The sequence below is a fragment of the Lampetra fluviatilis genome, chromosome 35 (genome assembly GCF_964198595.1).
Source record: "Lampetra fluviatilis chromosome 35, kcLamFluv1.1, whole genome shotgun sequence".
NCBI lineage: Eukaryota > Metazoa > Chordata > Hyperoartia > Petromyzontiformes > Petromyzontidae > Lampetra > Lampetra fluviatilis.
The window spans coordinates 96,362-111,662 of record NC_136309.1 but is presented as its reverse complement, the minus strand read 5'-3'; the positions used below and the strand labels follow the sequence as shown (position 1 = coordinate 111,662).

The window sequence follows — 15,301 nt, the reverse complement described above, 5'->3', positions numbered from 1 at the left end:
GGGGGGGTTTCAAAGTCATATTATGCCCATGCATTATGCAGGATCAGCAGCACCAAGGGGGGGTGCAGGGAGTAGCATTAACAAAGGAAAGGAATGTTAATGATATGTAGCTGCAGTTACTAAACAACCACGTAGAAAACTAAAGTATAAACTACATAAAAAACTGAAGTTTAAACTGCATAGCACCATCAGTATACTTACTACACTCTACAATAAACTGAGTTACTAACAGCAAGTAATACATTACACTTCTACATCGTAAAAATTATATAATATGCTTCCATCTAAACTTTATTCTCTTACACCACACGAGCATATACCGTACTATATACTGCCATCGATAAACCCAACATTAAATTATATACTGTATTGCTATAAACCACCCTATACCTTATACATTTTAATATAACACTATGTATTATTCTACCCACCCTAATGTGTATCGAAATGGTTTATTACGTCCTTCCAATGATTGCTAAGCCAGAATCCATCTTCTCGGTTAAAATTGTCTCTGTGTTTGTATATGTGGATCGCCTCATGAACGAATCTCTCATGATAGCCAGATGGCTTGCAGAGAACCTCTGTCTTGGAGAAGTCAATGTCATGTGAGCCCACTGAGTTGTAACAGTGATCTGCCACGGCTGAGGTGTTTGTCCTACCGTGTTTCAGGTCAGCTTTATGTTCACGGATGCGGTCCGAGACATGTCGTTTGGTTTCCCCAATGTAACTGCTACCACAGAGGCAACTTAGTTTGTAGACGCCAGGGTACTGTATGTCTGGAACCACATCTTTTACAGACGGTACCAGATCACGGATTTTATGTACTGTGTTGAATCGGACCTGGATCTTGTGTTTAATCAGGATTTTGGAGATGTTTTTTGTGACCCCAGCAATGTAGGGTAAGGTGATGGTCTTGAAAGGCTCCTCAACAGGATCCTTCTTGATGGTTGGAGTGATGGCTTTGCGGATTGTGTAGTCGGAGTAACCATTAACCTTAAGAGCTTGGCGTACGTGTTTGAGTTCACTGGAAATGTGTTCATGGTCGGAGATGCATTGGGCTCTATGATATAGAGTCTTGATGAGGGAATTCTTCTGGGATGGATGGTGGTGGGAATCCGGTTTTAGGTAAGCATCCGTATGGGTGGCTTTCCTGTAGACAGAGTGGCTCATTGAACCATCAGGTCTCCTTTTGATTAGGACATCCAAAAAGGGTAGCTTGCCATCTTTTTCGACTTCCATGGTGAATCTGGTGGCTGGGTGTATGGAATTGATGTGGTCGAGAAATTGGTCTAGAGCAGGCCGGCCATGTGGCCAGATGTAAGAGAATAAAGTTTAGATGGAAGCATATTATATAATTTTTACGATGTAGAAGTGTAATGTATTACTTGCTGTTAGTAACTCAGCTTATTGTAGAGTATAGTAAGTATACTGATGGTGCTATGCAGTTTAAAAACTTTAGTTTTTTATGTAGTTTATACTTTAGTTTTCTACGTGGTTGTTTAGTAACTGCAGCTACATATCATTAACATTCCTTTCCTTTGTTAATGCTACTCCCTGCACCCCCCCTTGGTGCTGCTGATCCTGCATAATGCATGGGCATAATATGACTTTGAAACCCCCCCCACCCACCTCCTACGCATTTCCCATGAATATGCTAAATTCCTCTTCATATGCACATTATTTTTGTTAAGGCGCTCTTCCACCTCCAACCCAGCTTATATATAAGCTCCTAGCTTGGTAGTGTCTCATTTTTCACCTGAAGACGGCTGCTTGCGTTGTAGCCGAAACGTCGTGAGAATTATTTTATTTTATTATGTTTTATTTTTATTATTTTATTACTTCCCTTCTACATGACTTTACCGAAAGAACCAAGAAGAAAAATTGAATATATTTGGATAGGAGGCACAACAAATACAATACAAAACGATTTAGATTCATGTCACGTCCAAATGCAACCGCATCTCAAAAAGCTGTGCAGAGCAGTGGGGACATGAGCATTCTGCGGAAAGGAAGCAAATTCACTAATGTATTTATAAACATAAAAACACAGTCTAGTCCTAGGAAGAGATGAAGGTCTCGACTCGAAATTGAACAGGGGTGACGAGTTAAACACACAGATGGCTGCTGGGTCAAGGGACTGCCAAACTCATGGAGTAAATGATTCAAGAAGGTATTGTTTTCTTGTATCTGACTGCACAAGAAAAACCGCTGTATGCCAAGCAGCTATTTGCACAACATGACTAACAGTGAAATTTTTTTTATGTCTTTCAGGAGGAGGAGAAGCCAGAAGTAATCATCCAAAAACAATGACCTTGTGCCATTCCTCTATTCCTCGACTACATCACAGTAAACACATATTTAAATTTTAGACTTCATCGCGCAAAACATCAGCAAACAAAAAACAAACGATGCTGATAATGGACTTGTCGAAGACTGCCATGCGTAAATAAAAGACGTGGAGAAATACAGCAGACAACTACCAAGGAATTGGTCGGTAGTTCTCCTGAAAACAAACGGAGGGGGCACAGCGTCTTTCGCAATACAGCCTCAGCCTCACTCACTCTCCTCACTAGCCCACGCCACCTGCTAACCCTGACGCGATGCTGCCCATGGACCACAGCCCCACGACTGGCGTGGTGACGGTCATTGTCATCTTGATAGCCATCGCGGCTCTCGGCGCGCTCATCTGCGGCTGCTGGTGCTACCTGCGCCTGCAGCGAGCATCGTGTCCCTCCGAGGACCAGGAGAGCATGGTGGTGGAGCCGGGCCGGTACGAGGGAGGCCTCAACGCCGGCGGTGGCGGTGTTGGGGGAGGACTGGGCAAAGGCAGCAGCCGTGAACCTTTCCTCATGGTGCAAATGCCGGCCAAGGGGCCGTGTCCGGAGCGCCAGGCCATCCTCATCTCCGACCAGACAGGTGGTGGCGGCTAGACAACATCGTTTTACGACGGTGGCCCAAAACGACCGTTACAACTACCGCTTTGGAAACGTGCGACGCCTAAAGTAAAAAACCACCAAACCAACCGCTTATTATAAAGTAGCATATCCAGTCCCCACCGTGCTGTCGTACACACTGTAGAATCTCTTTGCAGAATTAAAAAACCCGTAATGCTTCAACAACCACATTCAAATGACATGAGAGGAAACTTCAAGTGCATCTATATTTAAATCGGAATCTACAAGACATCTAGCACAAATACCGATCAGAGCTCAATAGACCATAATGATCAGAATGACCAAGATAAATTCATGAACAGAATTCAACTGGACCTTATGTTATTCCTACCCAATTTACGAAATTTAAATTGTAACATTTCTCCGATTGCCGTCAACAAGTAGTGAACAAAATTGAAAATGCATTTGACTGTACGATATTGCCACTTCCGTGCGGCGGTGAGGAGCTGCTGCTGGAATCATATTTTGGGTGGCTCAACGTTGTTGGTTTCTCTCATGCCCACACAGGTGGGGTGGGGGGGACCTATCACGTGTGAAAACATTCTGATTGCGCAGTGTATTTGCTGCTTCAGTATTGAGGTTCGCTTCGGCAAACGCTCTGCAATGACTCTTGTCGAAAACAACAATGGGGGTTGTCTCCACGTCACACCGTGGAATGCAACACCGTGGATCACTGGCGCTCGAAGAAAGCCGCTTCACTTTTGTTGTACTACTCAGCTTGCGAGGATGAGACGAGCCCGTGCCGTCTCGCTCTACGTTCATTGCCTCCCTCAAGCCCAAGGGACTGCTCCTTAAAAATAAATGGCTCACTTTGTGGCGCGGTAAGGCTGATTAGAAAACCGTGGCTCGAGATGTCACCTTTCTGAGATCAACACTTGACGTGGTATATTAATTACTCTCCAGCTTCCCAAATTTCATGACGATGCAAGACTACAAAATTAACTGGATCCTTGATTATAAAAAAAGTAACGTGGATCAATATTCGAAGACTGTTCTCCGTTCAAGTAGCAGACTTTCCAGGGCAATTAAAACAAAATAACACCTGCACTTGGTGGATGGAAGACTGGAACCCGCCATTGGGAGGTTTACTGTGGTACATGCTGTTGCGTGTAACTTCTACTGGAAGTGAAACGCAACATTCAAGGGACCAATTTGGCAGTGGTCTACAAGAGCAGATCAGATTGAAACTCACAACTTGTTCAGTGAAACCGCCTCATACCAGGAAAATGCACAAGTGGGCAACGACTGTGCTGGAGCATTTCTTCGCGGTGGTGAGATGTTAACTCCTTCGCTGGTATGCAGAGGATTGTGGGTTCGATCCCCACCCCGACGCCTGTATATTTGGAGTTTGCGTGTTCTCCCCGTGGTTGCATGGAATTTTCTCTGGGTCCTCCGGTTTTTCCCTCCAGATTTAGAAACATGCATTTGGGGTATTTGGCCGCTATAAATTTCCATGTGATAAGCCACTCTTTTGAGCTATCATTTGTGACCAGGTCTGAAAAAGAGCTATTTAGCTCGGTAGGTCTTCCCTGGTAAAATAAAGAGAGAAAATTTGTTTTGGTCTGGGCAGGGGCCCAGTGTCCCAGTGTCCAAGACGTTACCCTCTGTGTGTTTCTGTATAATGCAGCATTGACGGAGGTGGAAAGAGTATTTTTTCAATGCGTGTCCTTGTACTCGAATACATTATTGAGACGGCTCCAGTTATGGCCGAATTGTGTTCCGACTGAGGCCAGCGGTGATTGCTTGTTGACTCCACTGTGGAGACAGACGTATGATCTATAGCTGATGACCAAGGGGGATGCCACAGCGCCGAGACAAGGCCCAAGTTTTCCATATTTATCACCCAGCTCTGGTATGGAGTTTTACGGCAACACAAGTAATGCATTTAAAAAAGGAAGCTATCTACTGCACCCGGGCTGCCAGAGCCATGATTGGTAATTGATAATTGCAAATAATTGCCATCCTCAAAAAGTATGAAGAAATCTATTTTCATCTCTCGTGAGGAGAGCTTGGAATGTAGGATATATAAAAAAAGAGTGGATTCATTTGATAGTTGGAATCGAGTGCGGTATTGCAATGTAACAATGTCTTCTGTCTGTTACAAGTTTATTTTGCAGTTATTTAATATATATAGTGGGGGAGATACGTTTAAGCAATGAGAAAGTTTTAATTATAATTCTTAAAAGCCTGCGTTAATAATTATAGCACTTAGACACAGCGTCCCTTGTGAGAGGCCTGGGTAAGGAGCCAACTGAAAAATGAAACCAGGTGGTTGACTGGATATTGACCAATAGTGAAACTGTTCTTAGTCTACAGACCCACAAATTTTCACAAATAGACAACTTAACATAGGACAAAGGTCTTCCCCCGTCCGCCTTTTCAGGCTGTTGTGACTAGTGCCGTTCACGAGCAACTATGAAGGCAAACAGACACACACACATTCAAACATTCACATTGCTAAGTTGTATGTCGGATATAAGTTAAGTGCTTTTGGTTTGTAATTAGCAAGGCCATAATGGGCCATTATGGGAGTGCATAAGTGTAAAAAATACATTTGTTTAAAGTGCAGTGACGTGGCATATTGTTTGCTTATTTATTTAGTTACGTATATTCTCCACAACAACGCCGATTAGTAGTGTGGCATGTACAGTATTATATGATTGTGTCGAACAAGGACCCATATTTTATAATCTGACAGTTCACCAGCACCGTTTCAAGCAAAACCGGTCCAGAGTTTTGCTTGTATTGTATCAATGCTGCTGAAATTATGCACTCCCACAGGTCGTTGTGGTTGATGGCAAGTGTAAAAAAAAGATTTCATTTTGTACGTGGAAGGACAGCTATATATGAAGGAGATGCACTATATTGTGTGCTTATTTACTCTGTCGTCTCCCAGGTGTTGTTTACACACTGCACTAGGCACTCATTTAAACCCAAATTGACCTTTTCAAGGCCTTGAATAGGTTGGAATTGAATCCAGACCTCTGGTATTGCAATGCAGCACAGTGTGTGCAATACTACGTGCCCACTCCATACCACAAATACAAAGATCGACGTGAATGCACACGTGTGGTGTGAAGGGCGAGGGAAGGAGTATATGTGGGTGGAGAGAGGAAGGGGACGTTTTCTGCTGCGAGTTTGACTGCCATGCCGCACAAAAGCGTGTTGGTGTCCTATCATCGTTCTGCCGCGCTTCAGGTCTCCCCTCTTGTCGATTCGTCCATGCGATGGGAGAATTCATATTTGATGCATAATTGCTCGGCGCACGCCATCTGCCACAAATTATAGGATTCAGGAAAACAAACAACAATGGCTGCCGTTATGTGAGAAAAGGACCGGGCCAACAGACTTCACCTGCAGCTGCAAACGTGGGTCTGAGTAAGTACGAAATTAATACCACAAATCGTTTTAGGATTCTGAAATACCTACATGGAACTTAAATGGAGTAGGATCGTAATAAAGGATAGTATCCACAGTGATCGTGTAGTTTTGTTCGGGTAACCAAGCTTAAAATTATGCTATTTGCACATTGTTAGATACTTTCCATGAGTCCTGGAAATATCTATGACCAAATCACCGAGAATATGTCTAATATTGTAAGGCACATTTAGCTAGGTCACCGACCCTTTGGTGATCCTAGGGCTTGCCAGGTGTTTGTTGTTTAGAGGCGGCAAGGTGGCCAGGAGATGGCAGTGCTGAGTGTCACCCCCTCGTTTGCGTTGTGGTGCGTGTCTCTGGGGCACTCCAGTTTCTCCTCACATGGTCAAACATCCCAATTTTCAGGACTCTGCTGGAAAAGTATTGAGACTTGCTGAGGCCGTCATTGGTAAATATTTAGTTTTCTTATTACAACATTCTCATTTACGATCCTTTATTTTTATAATGTGATGCACAACAAGGGTGGGGAAGGTCAGTTATCTGCAATAATCTAGTTCTCAGTTAAGTGCAAGAGAGCATTTCAAATTATTTACAGTATAACCTCTGGTCAAGAAATCTGTCACCAAAACAGAAGCACAATACAAGAATAAGTCTTACAACAGGTCAGAGATCTATTTAAAGCCCATGCTATTGACATTAATTGTATATGTTCTTGAAAATACAGCAGTAACGTATTAAATTGGGTCCCTGTTCCATACTGTTGCCATTTATAGTATGTTGAAACAATCCACTGTCGTAGTAATAAAACACCCAGGAAAACAACAAGATACCTTAATGGCCTAGCTCTAAGATCGTTTGTTAGAAAATTACACCAATATATGATGCTGAAATTCTGCACAGATAAATCAGAAATTCACGTATGCATGTTTAACTTCTTCCGCATCGTATGTAGCCAACCACCCGCGAGGTAGACGCTGCAACACACATTGCTGCTCCCGTCTCTTGAGTGGCCCACCAACCCTGCCTCTAAGTTAGCGGGCTACAGCTGCCAATTGTAGAACACACCTTGAGTAGGGCATTTAAACCAATATGTCGGGGAGGTGGGGGGGGGGAATAATAAAGATATTTTATTAGAAATATTAAGTCTTCATCAGAACAATACATTTAGTAAAACTATAATTGTTTATGAAGCCAACAGTGTTTTTGCTCTGAGTTGACAATGAATCGGCAACTTCAAGTGACTAAATACTGTTGTGAGAGGTTAGATATTATCACCAGAACTCATTGAAAGCTCGCTTACCCGACCTGATTCTTCTATGTGGAGACAAATACGGCAAGGAGGAATATTCATATTCTTGGGTATTTTCGTTAAAGCCACGTGGCTTTACCGAAATACCCAAGAATATGAATTCCTGCAGCCACGAAAGCTTTAAATCAAGATTTGTGGAGGAATATTGTCTGCTTATTTATGTTGTTGAATTCAAATATTAATTTGCTAACGACTGTGAATTATCAGAAATAAAAATCGCATTCCAAGGGTCTTCAGCCTGGCAGGGCAATTGCTCAATAACTTTTCCAAACGCAATTGGAAATGTCAGATCTCGCGAGTTATTCAAGTTTTGTTCTGAACCAGAGTCTACAGCAACAAACACCACCGATATATATTAACAAGGACAAAAGGAATGCATTCCACACTCGCCATCATGACCACAAACGTCTTCACATGGCACGTGTTCGACTTGTTACAAACACTAAAAAGGTAGTTGAAAGTCAGTCTTCAAATTAAGCAGTGCCTGGGCATTGAGACATGGCAGTGTACACATTTTGTGCATTGCCACATGCGAGTTATAACATAAAAACTACGTCCAGAAATTCTAACAAATCGGCTCATTAAAACGTTGAGGCCCTTTTTGCAGATATGGCAACATTGTAAGTAGAAACAAAGAGTTCAGGTTTCTCTCTGCAGTCAAAGACGTTAAAATGCGTTATTTTACAATCAAGCATAAAAGCATTTTAATTTGAAGCTTAAGAGATGATTATATTGCACTTCTGCGGGACCAGAACACTACAGATACTTACTGCAGACGTTTCTGCGATGACTCACAACGCAAACATTGGCATTGCATGTTTGCCCCCATTCTGAGTCCTGCTTGATCAAGAATAAGAATTTAACTTATCAATTCCAATACTGTTGAGTCAAGTCCATTGGACTCAATAAGGTCACTTCGAAGCAAATCCATCAATCAGATAACAGATATTCAAGCTTTAACTGCGTATTCTTCATGGATATAATCCATTGGATGGACCTTGCACTTGGATGATTTAAACATGGGTTGGGGGTAGCCCTTCCCACAATGCTCCATTCTCAATTGAACGTTGGGCAGAGCTCAACTGCATTACGGCACCAGGCATTTCTCATTCCCATGGTGGGGTTGGGTCCATCCATTTTACAAGTACATTGCTATTTCCCAAGCCGTGCTACCTCTTTCCATATGATTGGGCAAGTCATCTCACAGCTAAAAATCTACCAAAGTGATGCAATTCACGCATTTCAAGTGTCAATTGATAATTTACAAAACTAAAACGTTGCAACCGCCAGTCGCTTCACTCTGCATCTATTCAAGCCACGTTCATAGCATTGTTTCCCAGTGTTCATAATACACCAATGCTTACATTGGTGCCGTGAAAATACGAACGGCATGTTTTATAAAACAATGCGATGGAATAAATACAACAGTACGCATTAGAAATGGCTTCAATAGTGCGCCGTGAACGCGATTGGATTTGCTGTGAGCGTTATGAATGCGAAGGTCGGTGCGCTGCACCACGAACGTTCGTTTAGCGGCCGTTCAGGTGACAGCAGCAATGGTGCTTTTAGAGAAATGTCAACACGCAGCAGGCGGATGGCGGATGGCTCAGATGATGTATCTTTTAACTCCGTTCACAGCACAGGACCGATGTGATATTAGCACGTTGTCATGGAGAATTTTTTTTGCGAAAGGCGAGGAGTTGATCTGCGGCGTTTATGCTGCGCTCACGTCGAGGTTGGCTAGCGAGTGCAGTCGCCTCGCGGTGGAGACCTGAAACGCCGCCGCCAGTGACGCTTCTGTGTGGTCCACGGTGTGAAATTGGCGACCGCACTGTGGGTTATTCTTAATCGTGCATTGGTGCTGTGCATTGTTTTGACGCGGTTCAATACGGATTGTGTGCAGGGTACTTAGTAATGTGGGTACACACACTCAAAATATATGTAGAATATGTATACATGTGCACACACACAAATAAGTGAATTACTGTACAGTTAGCTGGCCTTGAAAAAAAACAGTTTTGAAATCCGATTTTGTATTTAAAGATTACCTGCCCAAATGCGAGGGTCAAAAAATTGCCTTCGGCAGGAGCGTTTAACCTAAAATGGTATCAAATTGTGAGAGGAATTGCGTTCGGTGGTGAAAACCCTGCAATATTTACAAATGCACATTTTAAATAGCGACGCATAAAGTTTGAAGCTACCGAATTGTCGCTAATGAATCTAAGTAACGATGACAAGGCATTTGTACATCGATTTAAAAGCGTAATTGCGCGTTGTATATGGATCCTTATTTAACGCAGCAAGCAAGGCTTTGGTTCTCATCGGCATGGCGGTCGATGGAGGCGACGTAGAGACGAGCGACGAATGTGTGACGAGGTGTGACGAGGTGTGCACTTGTCATCAAGGACACGTCGTGCTCCTTTAATCATTTCATTGGCCGATTTATATTGGGCAGTATTCTCCAACGCTAGATGGAAGCACCTTATGACTACCTACGCATATTGTAGACATGCTTTGTACATTTGTAGCAAAACACGTGTCATTTCCTTTAGACAAATGGCACCAGAGCTTACCAACTTAAACGTTAACGTAAAACGTTTTAGAAAACGCAGAAAATAGTGACAATTTGTAATTAGAATATTAAATGTAAGATCACTAATTCAGAAGCAATATGCTGGTATAACTCCATATGAGTTCATTTAAATATTCAAGTGTACTATTATTGTATGTATTTAGAAATACCTAATAATGTACACGGTAGCTTCGATTTCTTCGCGTCGGTAGCGTTAGCAAAGTAGTTACGCCGAGACAGAACACTATGCTGTGAAAAATTTGCACAATATGATAAATGTGACTTTTCGTTTGATGTTCGCCTTTGGTGGTCTAGAGTAGAATAAGAGGCAAGTGCCGCTGCTACGCTCGCGTGGGATGAGACGCTTTGGGATGAGACGCTTTGGGATGAGACGCTCTCTTGGGATGAAAATGAGGCGGGGGGAGGAGGCACTTTAGAGTCTGCGCTCGCCAGGGCCTTTACACAGCGCATGACAGGACAAAAAGTACAACAACCCTGAAATTAACCATTTGGAACAAAACTCGCATCTTTGGTTTAAACGTGCGCAAACGTGAGCCATTCAAACGCAACACTTTCTGTAAATGGTGAGAAAGGCTAGCACAAAAATAAATTGTGCGCGAGGCTGGAAAACGAACAGGCTGAACATCAACACAAATGTGTTGCTGCTCGCAAACAGCAGGAAGAAGGTTCGACTGCCATCACGAGGCTTGGGCAAGGCTGAGAGCAGCATTGTGCATGCAATGTGGCAGGTCACGTGATATGCACACAAGGTGTGATAGGAATTGTGCTTGCCTGTTGTTGAGAGCAGCACACGTTTGAGCTTTTAAATGTAAAATGTGAAAGAAAATGGCAGTATTTTTGCGCAATTCCAAAAATGCATGGCCCTTTTATTTGCTTTTAGCACCAATCTTACTAATTTTAGCTAAAGCATTGCAATAAATGTGACTATTATTTCGACATTGTACATGTTTTACTTGCAGCATTTGTACATTTTCTGAATTGATATGAAATCGTAATGTATACAATATAGATTCCCCTTAAACATTGTTACATTATAACGCCTTATTCAATATTGTAAATACATAATAAAACATGCCAAATTTATAATATTAATCAGTTAATAAATTTCAGTGGAATTATTAGATACTACAGTACATTTTTTGACATCCTACAATGTGTTTTTCTAAAACATGCACGTGAAAAAAACCTCCAAACAAACAAGAAAAGACATGTTAAATTTCGGACACTATTTTAATTCATGTTTGGACAATACTGCTATTTTAAAAAATTCACCTACACGAGCTCGTTAAGCTAAATCCCATGGCATGTGTTTTAGTACAGCACTATTCTATAATAAACAGTAAGACCTCATTCACAACACCTACCACCCCAGCCTCTTTTTCTGGAAAGGTTAAAGGTTATGCACGATTTTGCCACCGAGCAGAGCGACGCACTTCGTTTCCCTTGCACTCCTGAAAGCGCCACAGCAGGCACCGCTGTTTGGTGCAGATGACGGAGGCAACATTTTCTATCAGCGCCAGATATTCTCCCCAAATACCTCTCTTCCACTGTACCAAGCGAGCCGCACCAGGGTCACGTGGAACCAAGCCCGGCGTGGGCTAGGAGGCGCCCGATTGTTTTTCCATTGCAGAATCCATGCTGTGTCTCACCGATGTCGCACGCAAAATTAAAGAATAGAGACGTATATAGATGACGCCGTATTTGATTTGTACTGACAAGTCACATGCGTTAAAGGTTCGTTAGCTCCAAGCGTGGCCCTCCTTGGACCCGAGCCAGATTCAGATGACTTTTGATGCAAGCACAGCACCGTTTGATTCCAACAGTGCAATAACCTAAACTACGAGGGCAACCACGCTGGCTCGGCTCAAATGTGCCAGTGGAAAAGGGGTATAACGGTGTTCCACGATCTTTAAGAGCATAACATCTGTATTTATTCGTGGTACAACTCAGTGTCACATGCACACATGTATCTGTGTGTACACACACACATTACACACATCCTATTCACGCACAGTTCAAAAGTGGCGCAATTAAAGCATTTTAAGAGCAAGATACTAAAAATTGTCACGTCAAAACCTAACATTGCACTTAACTTTAGCGCCAAATTATTGCCAGCAAACAAAATATATGCCATATCAAAAGTTAAATCAGTGTCCCCATACGCATTTCGTGCAGTGCTCCGCTCTAATAGTATTCGAGAACCAAAAATGGAAATCCCATATTGCAATGACAGATAACAGTTTCTCCACAGTACCGACTTCGCAGGAAGTGGTGGAAATTGACCGTGCAATGCTCATTTTATGAGCTCTGCATGATGATGATGATGGGGCCGACTTGGCACCGACTGAGACTCGACCTTACGACCTCTTGATTGGGAGCTCTGCTGTTCTAGCCAAGTGAGCAAAATACACCCTTTTATATTGGTGCACGAATCATGTTGCGAGTGCAGCAACGTCAGAGCTTGCACTATTGTATATCCTGGGCATACTTTTTAATATCTTGCACTCAAAATGTATGATTGCTGCTCTAAAATATTGTAATGTATATATGCCTGCATATAAGCATCGTGTCAAGTACAAGACTGTCTCTATTAGCACTGGCTAATGAAAATGCCAATCGTTATTACCTCCGTCAGCTTGGTATTGTGTATTAAGTATTTTTTTTTTATCAAATAACCAATGTCACGATCACGAAGGAACTCATTTCACTGTTAAGAATCTTCCTGCCGCCCGGATTAAATAAAAGATCATAAGGTTCAACCAAATACAACTCTTGTGTCGTAATGATCAAACATGTGGCAGATGATTGCAGTAGCACAGCTTTTAGAGTTTGTGCAGGGAGTGCAAATGAACCGGGGCCAGACCACAGGCCAGATGGGCCCAGGATCCAGGTTGTGAAGACAATGGCAAGGCCATTGACGGTACGTCGCTGGATGGTTGCTCATCTCAATATGCTGCAGGTACTCTTTGGGTCTTTCGGTAAAGTCACGTAGGTAGATCACTGTGATCACTGATCTAGATCACAGCGATCTATTATATTTCTACCTACGTGACTTTACCGAAAGACCCAAAGAGTATGTATTCCTGCAGTCACGAAAGCTTCAAATCAAGATTCTGCAGATACTTTACCACTGTTGCCATTGCCCACAGTGTGGCCAATGCGATGGACAGCCGAAAAAGACCGAAAAAATTTGTATAAGCTAAAAATGCGCTAAAAGCTACTGTTTAGCATTGTCCTATTCTAGAATGACCATTATCCACTGCCAAAAACATTTAAAAGCCAGTGTTTGTATTTAATCAAGTTGTTGATCTACTGTTTTTGGCCTGCACTTGTTCACTATAGATATTTGTGTCCATTGGTGCTCCTAAGCTACTGGTGGACATTCCTCGTTATTATGGTAGGGACCAGTCTGTAGAATAGAGTGAGGTTAAGTTAAGTACAACGGTTTGTGCAGTCGCTGGAAATAAATTTCAAATGTCCTTTCTGGTTTTACACGAATTTCCTGTCATTCTACGAGGATGTTACAATTCCAGCGGCCAATGCCGATATTAATCTTGGAAGCTATATTATTATAATATGGACTGCCATACTTGAAATCCTAATTCATTACGCTGTGGGAAATTTAATTGAATTCCTGGTAGCATGGAAATTACAAATGAAATGCAATGGCACATTTCTCAGTCTTTTTTGGTGCTAATCAATTTGGCCACCTTTACTGGCATACCATGCCAATGGTGTGATGGGAAGCAGGGACAGGTGTCGACATGCCCGAGCAGATACAGTACATTATCGCGGACTGTAGAGTTCGCACAGACGAGCCCCGGCAACGCACTTGCACAGCACTCCGTGTTCTCGAACACTGTCCCCAGGCCTTACAGAGGCCAGCTCTCAGGTTGTCCTTGTCAATGGGTTCACGGAACAACATGCATGCAACCTTCATCGTGAACAAGAGGGGCAAACCTATGTTTTCGTTCTGTACGCGTAACTAAATGTTTTCCAAGAGCACCAAGGCAATGGTGGTTGATGTATTTTGCTCTGCATGATATGTATGTGGAACTTATTTCGCACCGTATGTAGCCAACCGCACTAATCGGAGGCGTGGGGGAAGGACAAACTAAACAAAAAAGCAGTTCTAAATAATTGAGTTTTGAATCTAGATTTTAAAATGCATAGCTCCAGTGGCTTCCTAATATCGGAAGAGCATTCCAGACGGCTGCAGAAGCGCATCTGAAAGCGTGCAATGTAGTGACAGTCTTGGTTCGATGGCTCGCCCAAATCTTTTGCGAGAATGCTCTAAGCTGCGGTGAGAATTTAAAATCTGCCTCTGGAGAGAACATCCAGAGTAGGCACTGCCAGTAGGAGTCTAACGGGACAGCAAAGCATCAATTAAAATAGATTCTTACATTTGTAGTGACACAGCGCCGACTGCTGTCCAGCAGCGGCAACTGCGGTGGATAGTTAGTGCACACACCGTCGAGCGTACACACGGTGTGTGCGCCGGCAGGGCGGAGGAACTGGGGCAAGGGTCACGGAAGACCTCATCGGAGGCCCCTAGAACCCGCTAGTGGGTTCGAGAAGGGAGGCGTGGCCAGGGCGAATCAAAGCAGCGAAGAGCTCCGGGCTGCTGGTTCTGGGAGTGGTCTCGTCGCTGTCGCTGTCATCTTCGCCACCGCCAACTTCGCCCGATCATTGCACGGTTGGACGGTAGTTGGCCGTCTCGGTCGACACCGTCGGTGCAACACGGTCAGGGTTATGTCTAGGCGGGCTGTACGGCAAAGTAGTCGAGAGAGGAGGCGATTCGTGTGAGTGAGAACGGCCGGAGTTGCTGCAATGGAAATAAAAGAGAAGGTGCCTCCAGTTACTACCTCGTTTCCGACTGAGTGTGCGCTACACTCACACACGAGGAGGACACTACACATTTACAATACACGCATTGATTTGTGTACGCATGAATGGATTATGTATATCTCTCAGCCGATGGAGACGTAGGTTGATCGGCCGTGCAGAGTTGTGAGACTTCCCAAGGTCATTCTCTTTGGTTTTTTCGGTAAAGTGACGTAGGTGAAA

General features: G+C 43.2%; 1 protein-coding gene across 2 annotated transcripts in view; it reads left to right on the top strand.

The window, feature by feature from the left end:
• Window positions 1–13,221, top strand: part of LOC144944455 (stannin-like) — a 50,242-nt gene extending 37,021 nt beyond the window's left edge. The window contains exon 2 of one of the 2 annotated variants that reach the window (XM_078872607.1): window positions 2,275–13,221. In XM_078872607.1, coding sequence (XP_078728733.1) covers window positions 2,601–2,930 — 330 coding nt within the window. In that variant the 5' untranslated portion in view covers window positions 2,275–2,600 and the 3' untranslated portion in view covers window positions 2,931–13,221. Of the gene's footprint in view, window positions 1–2,271 lie in introns of both variants that reach the window. The other variant, XM_078872606.1, reaches the window with a different exon arrangement.
• The last annotated feature ends 2,080 nt before the right edge of the window (window positions 13,222–15,301 follow it).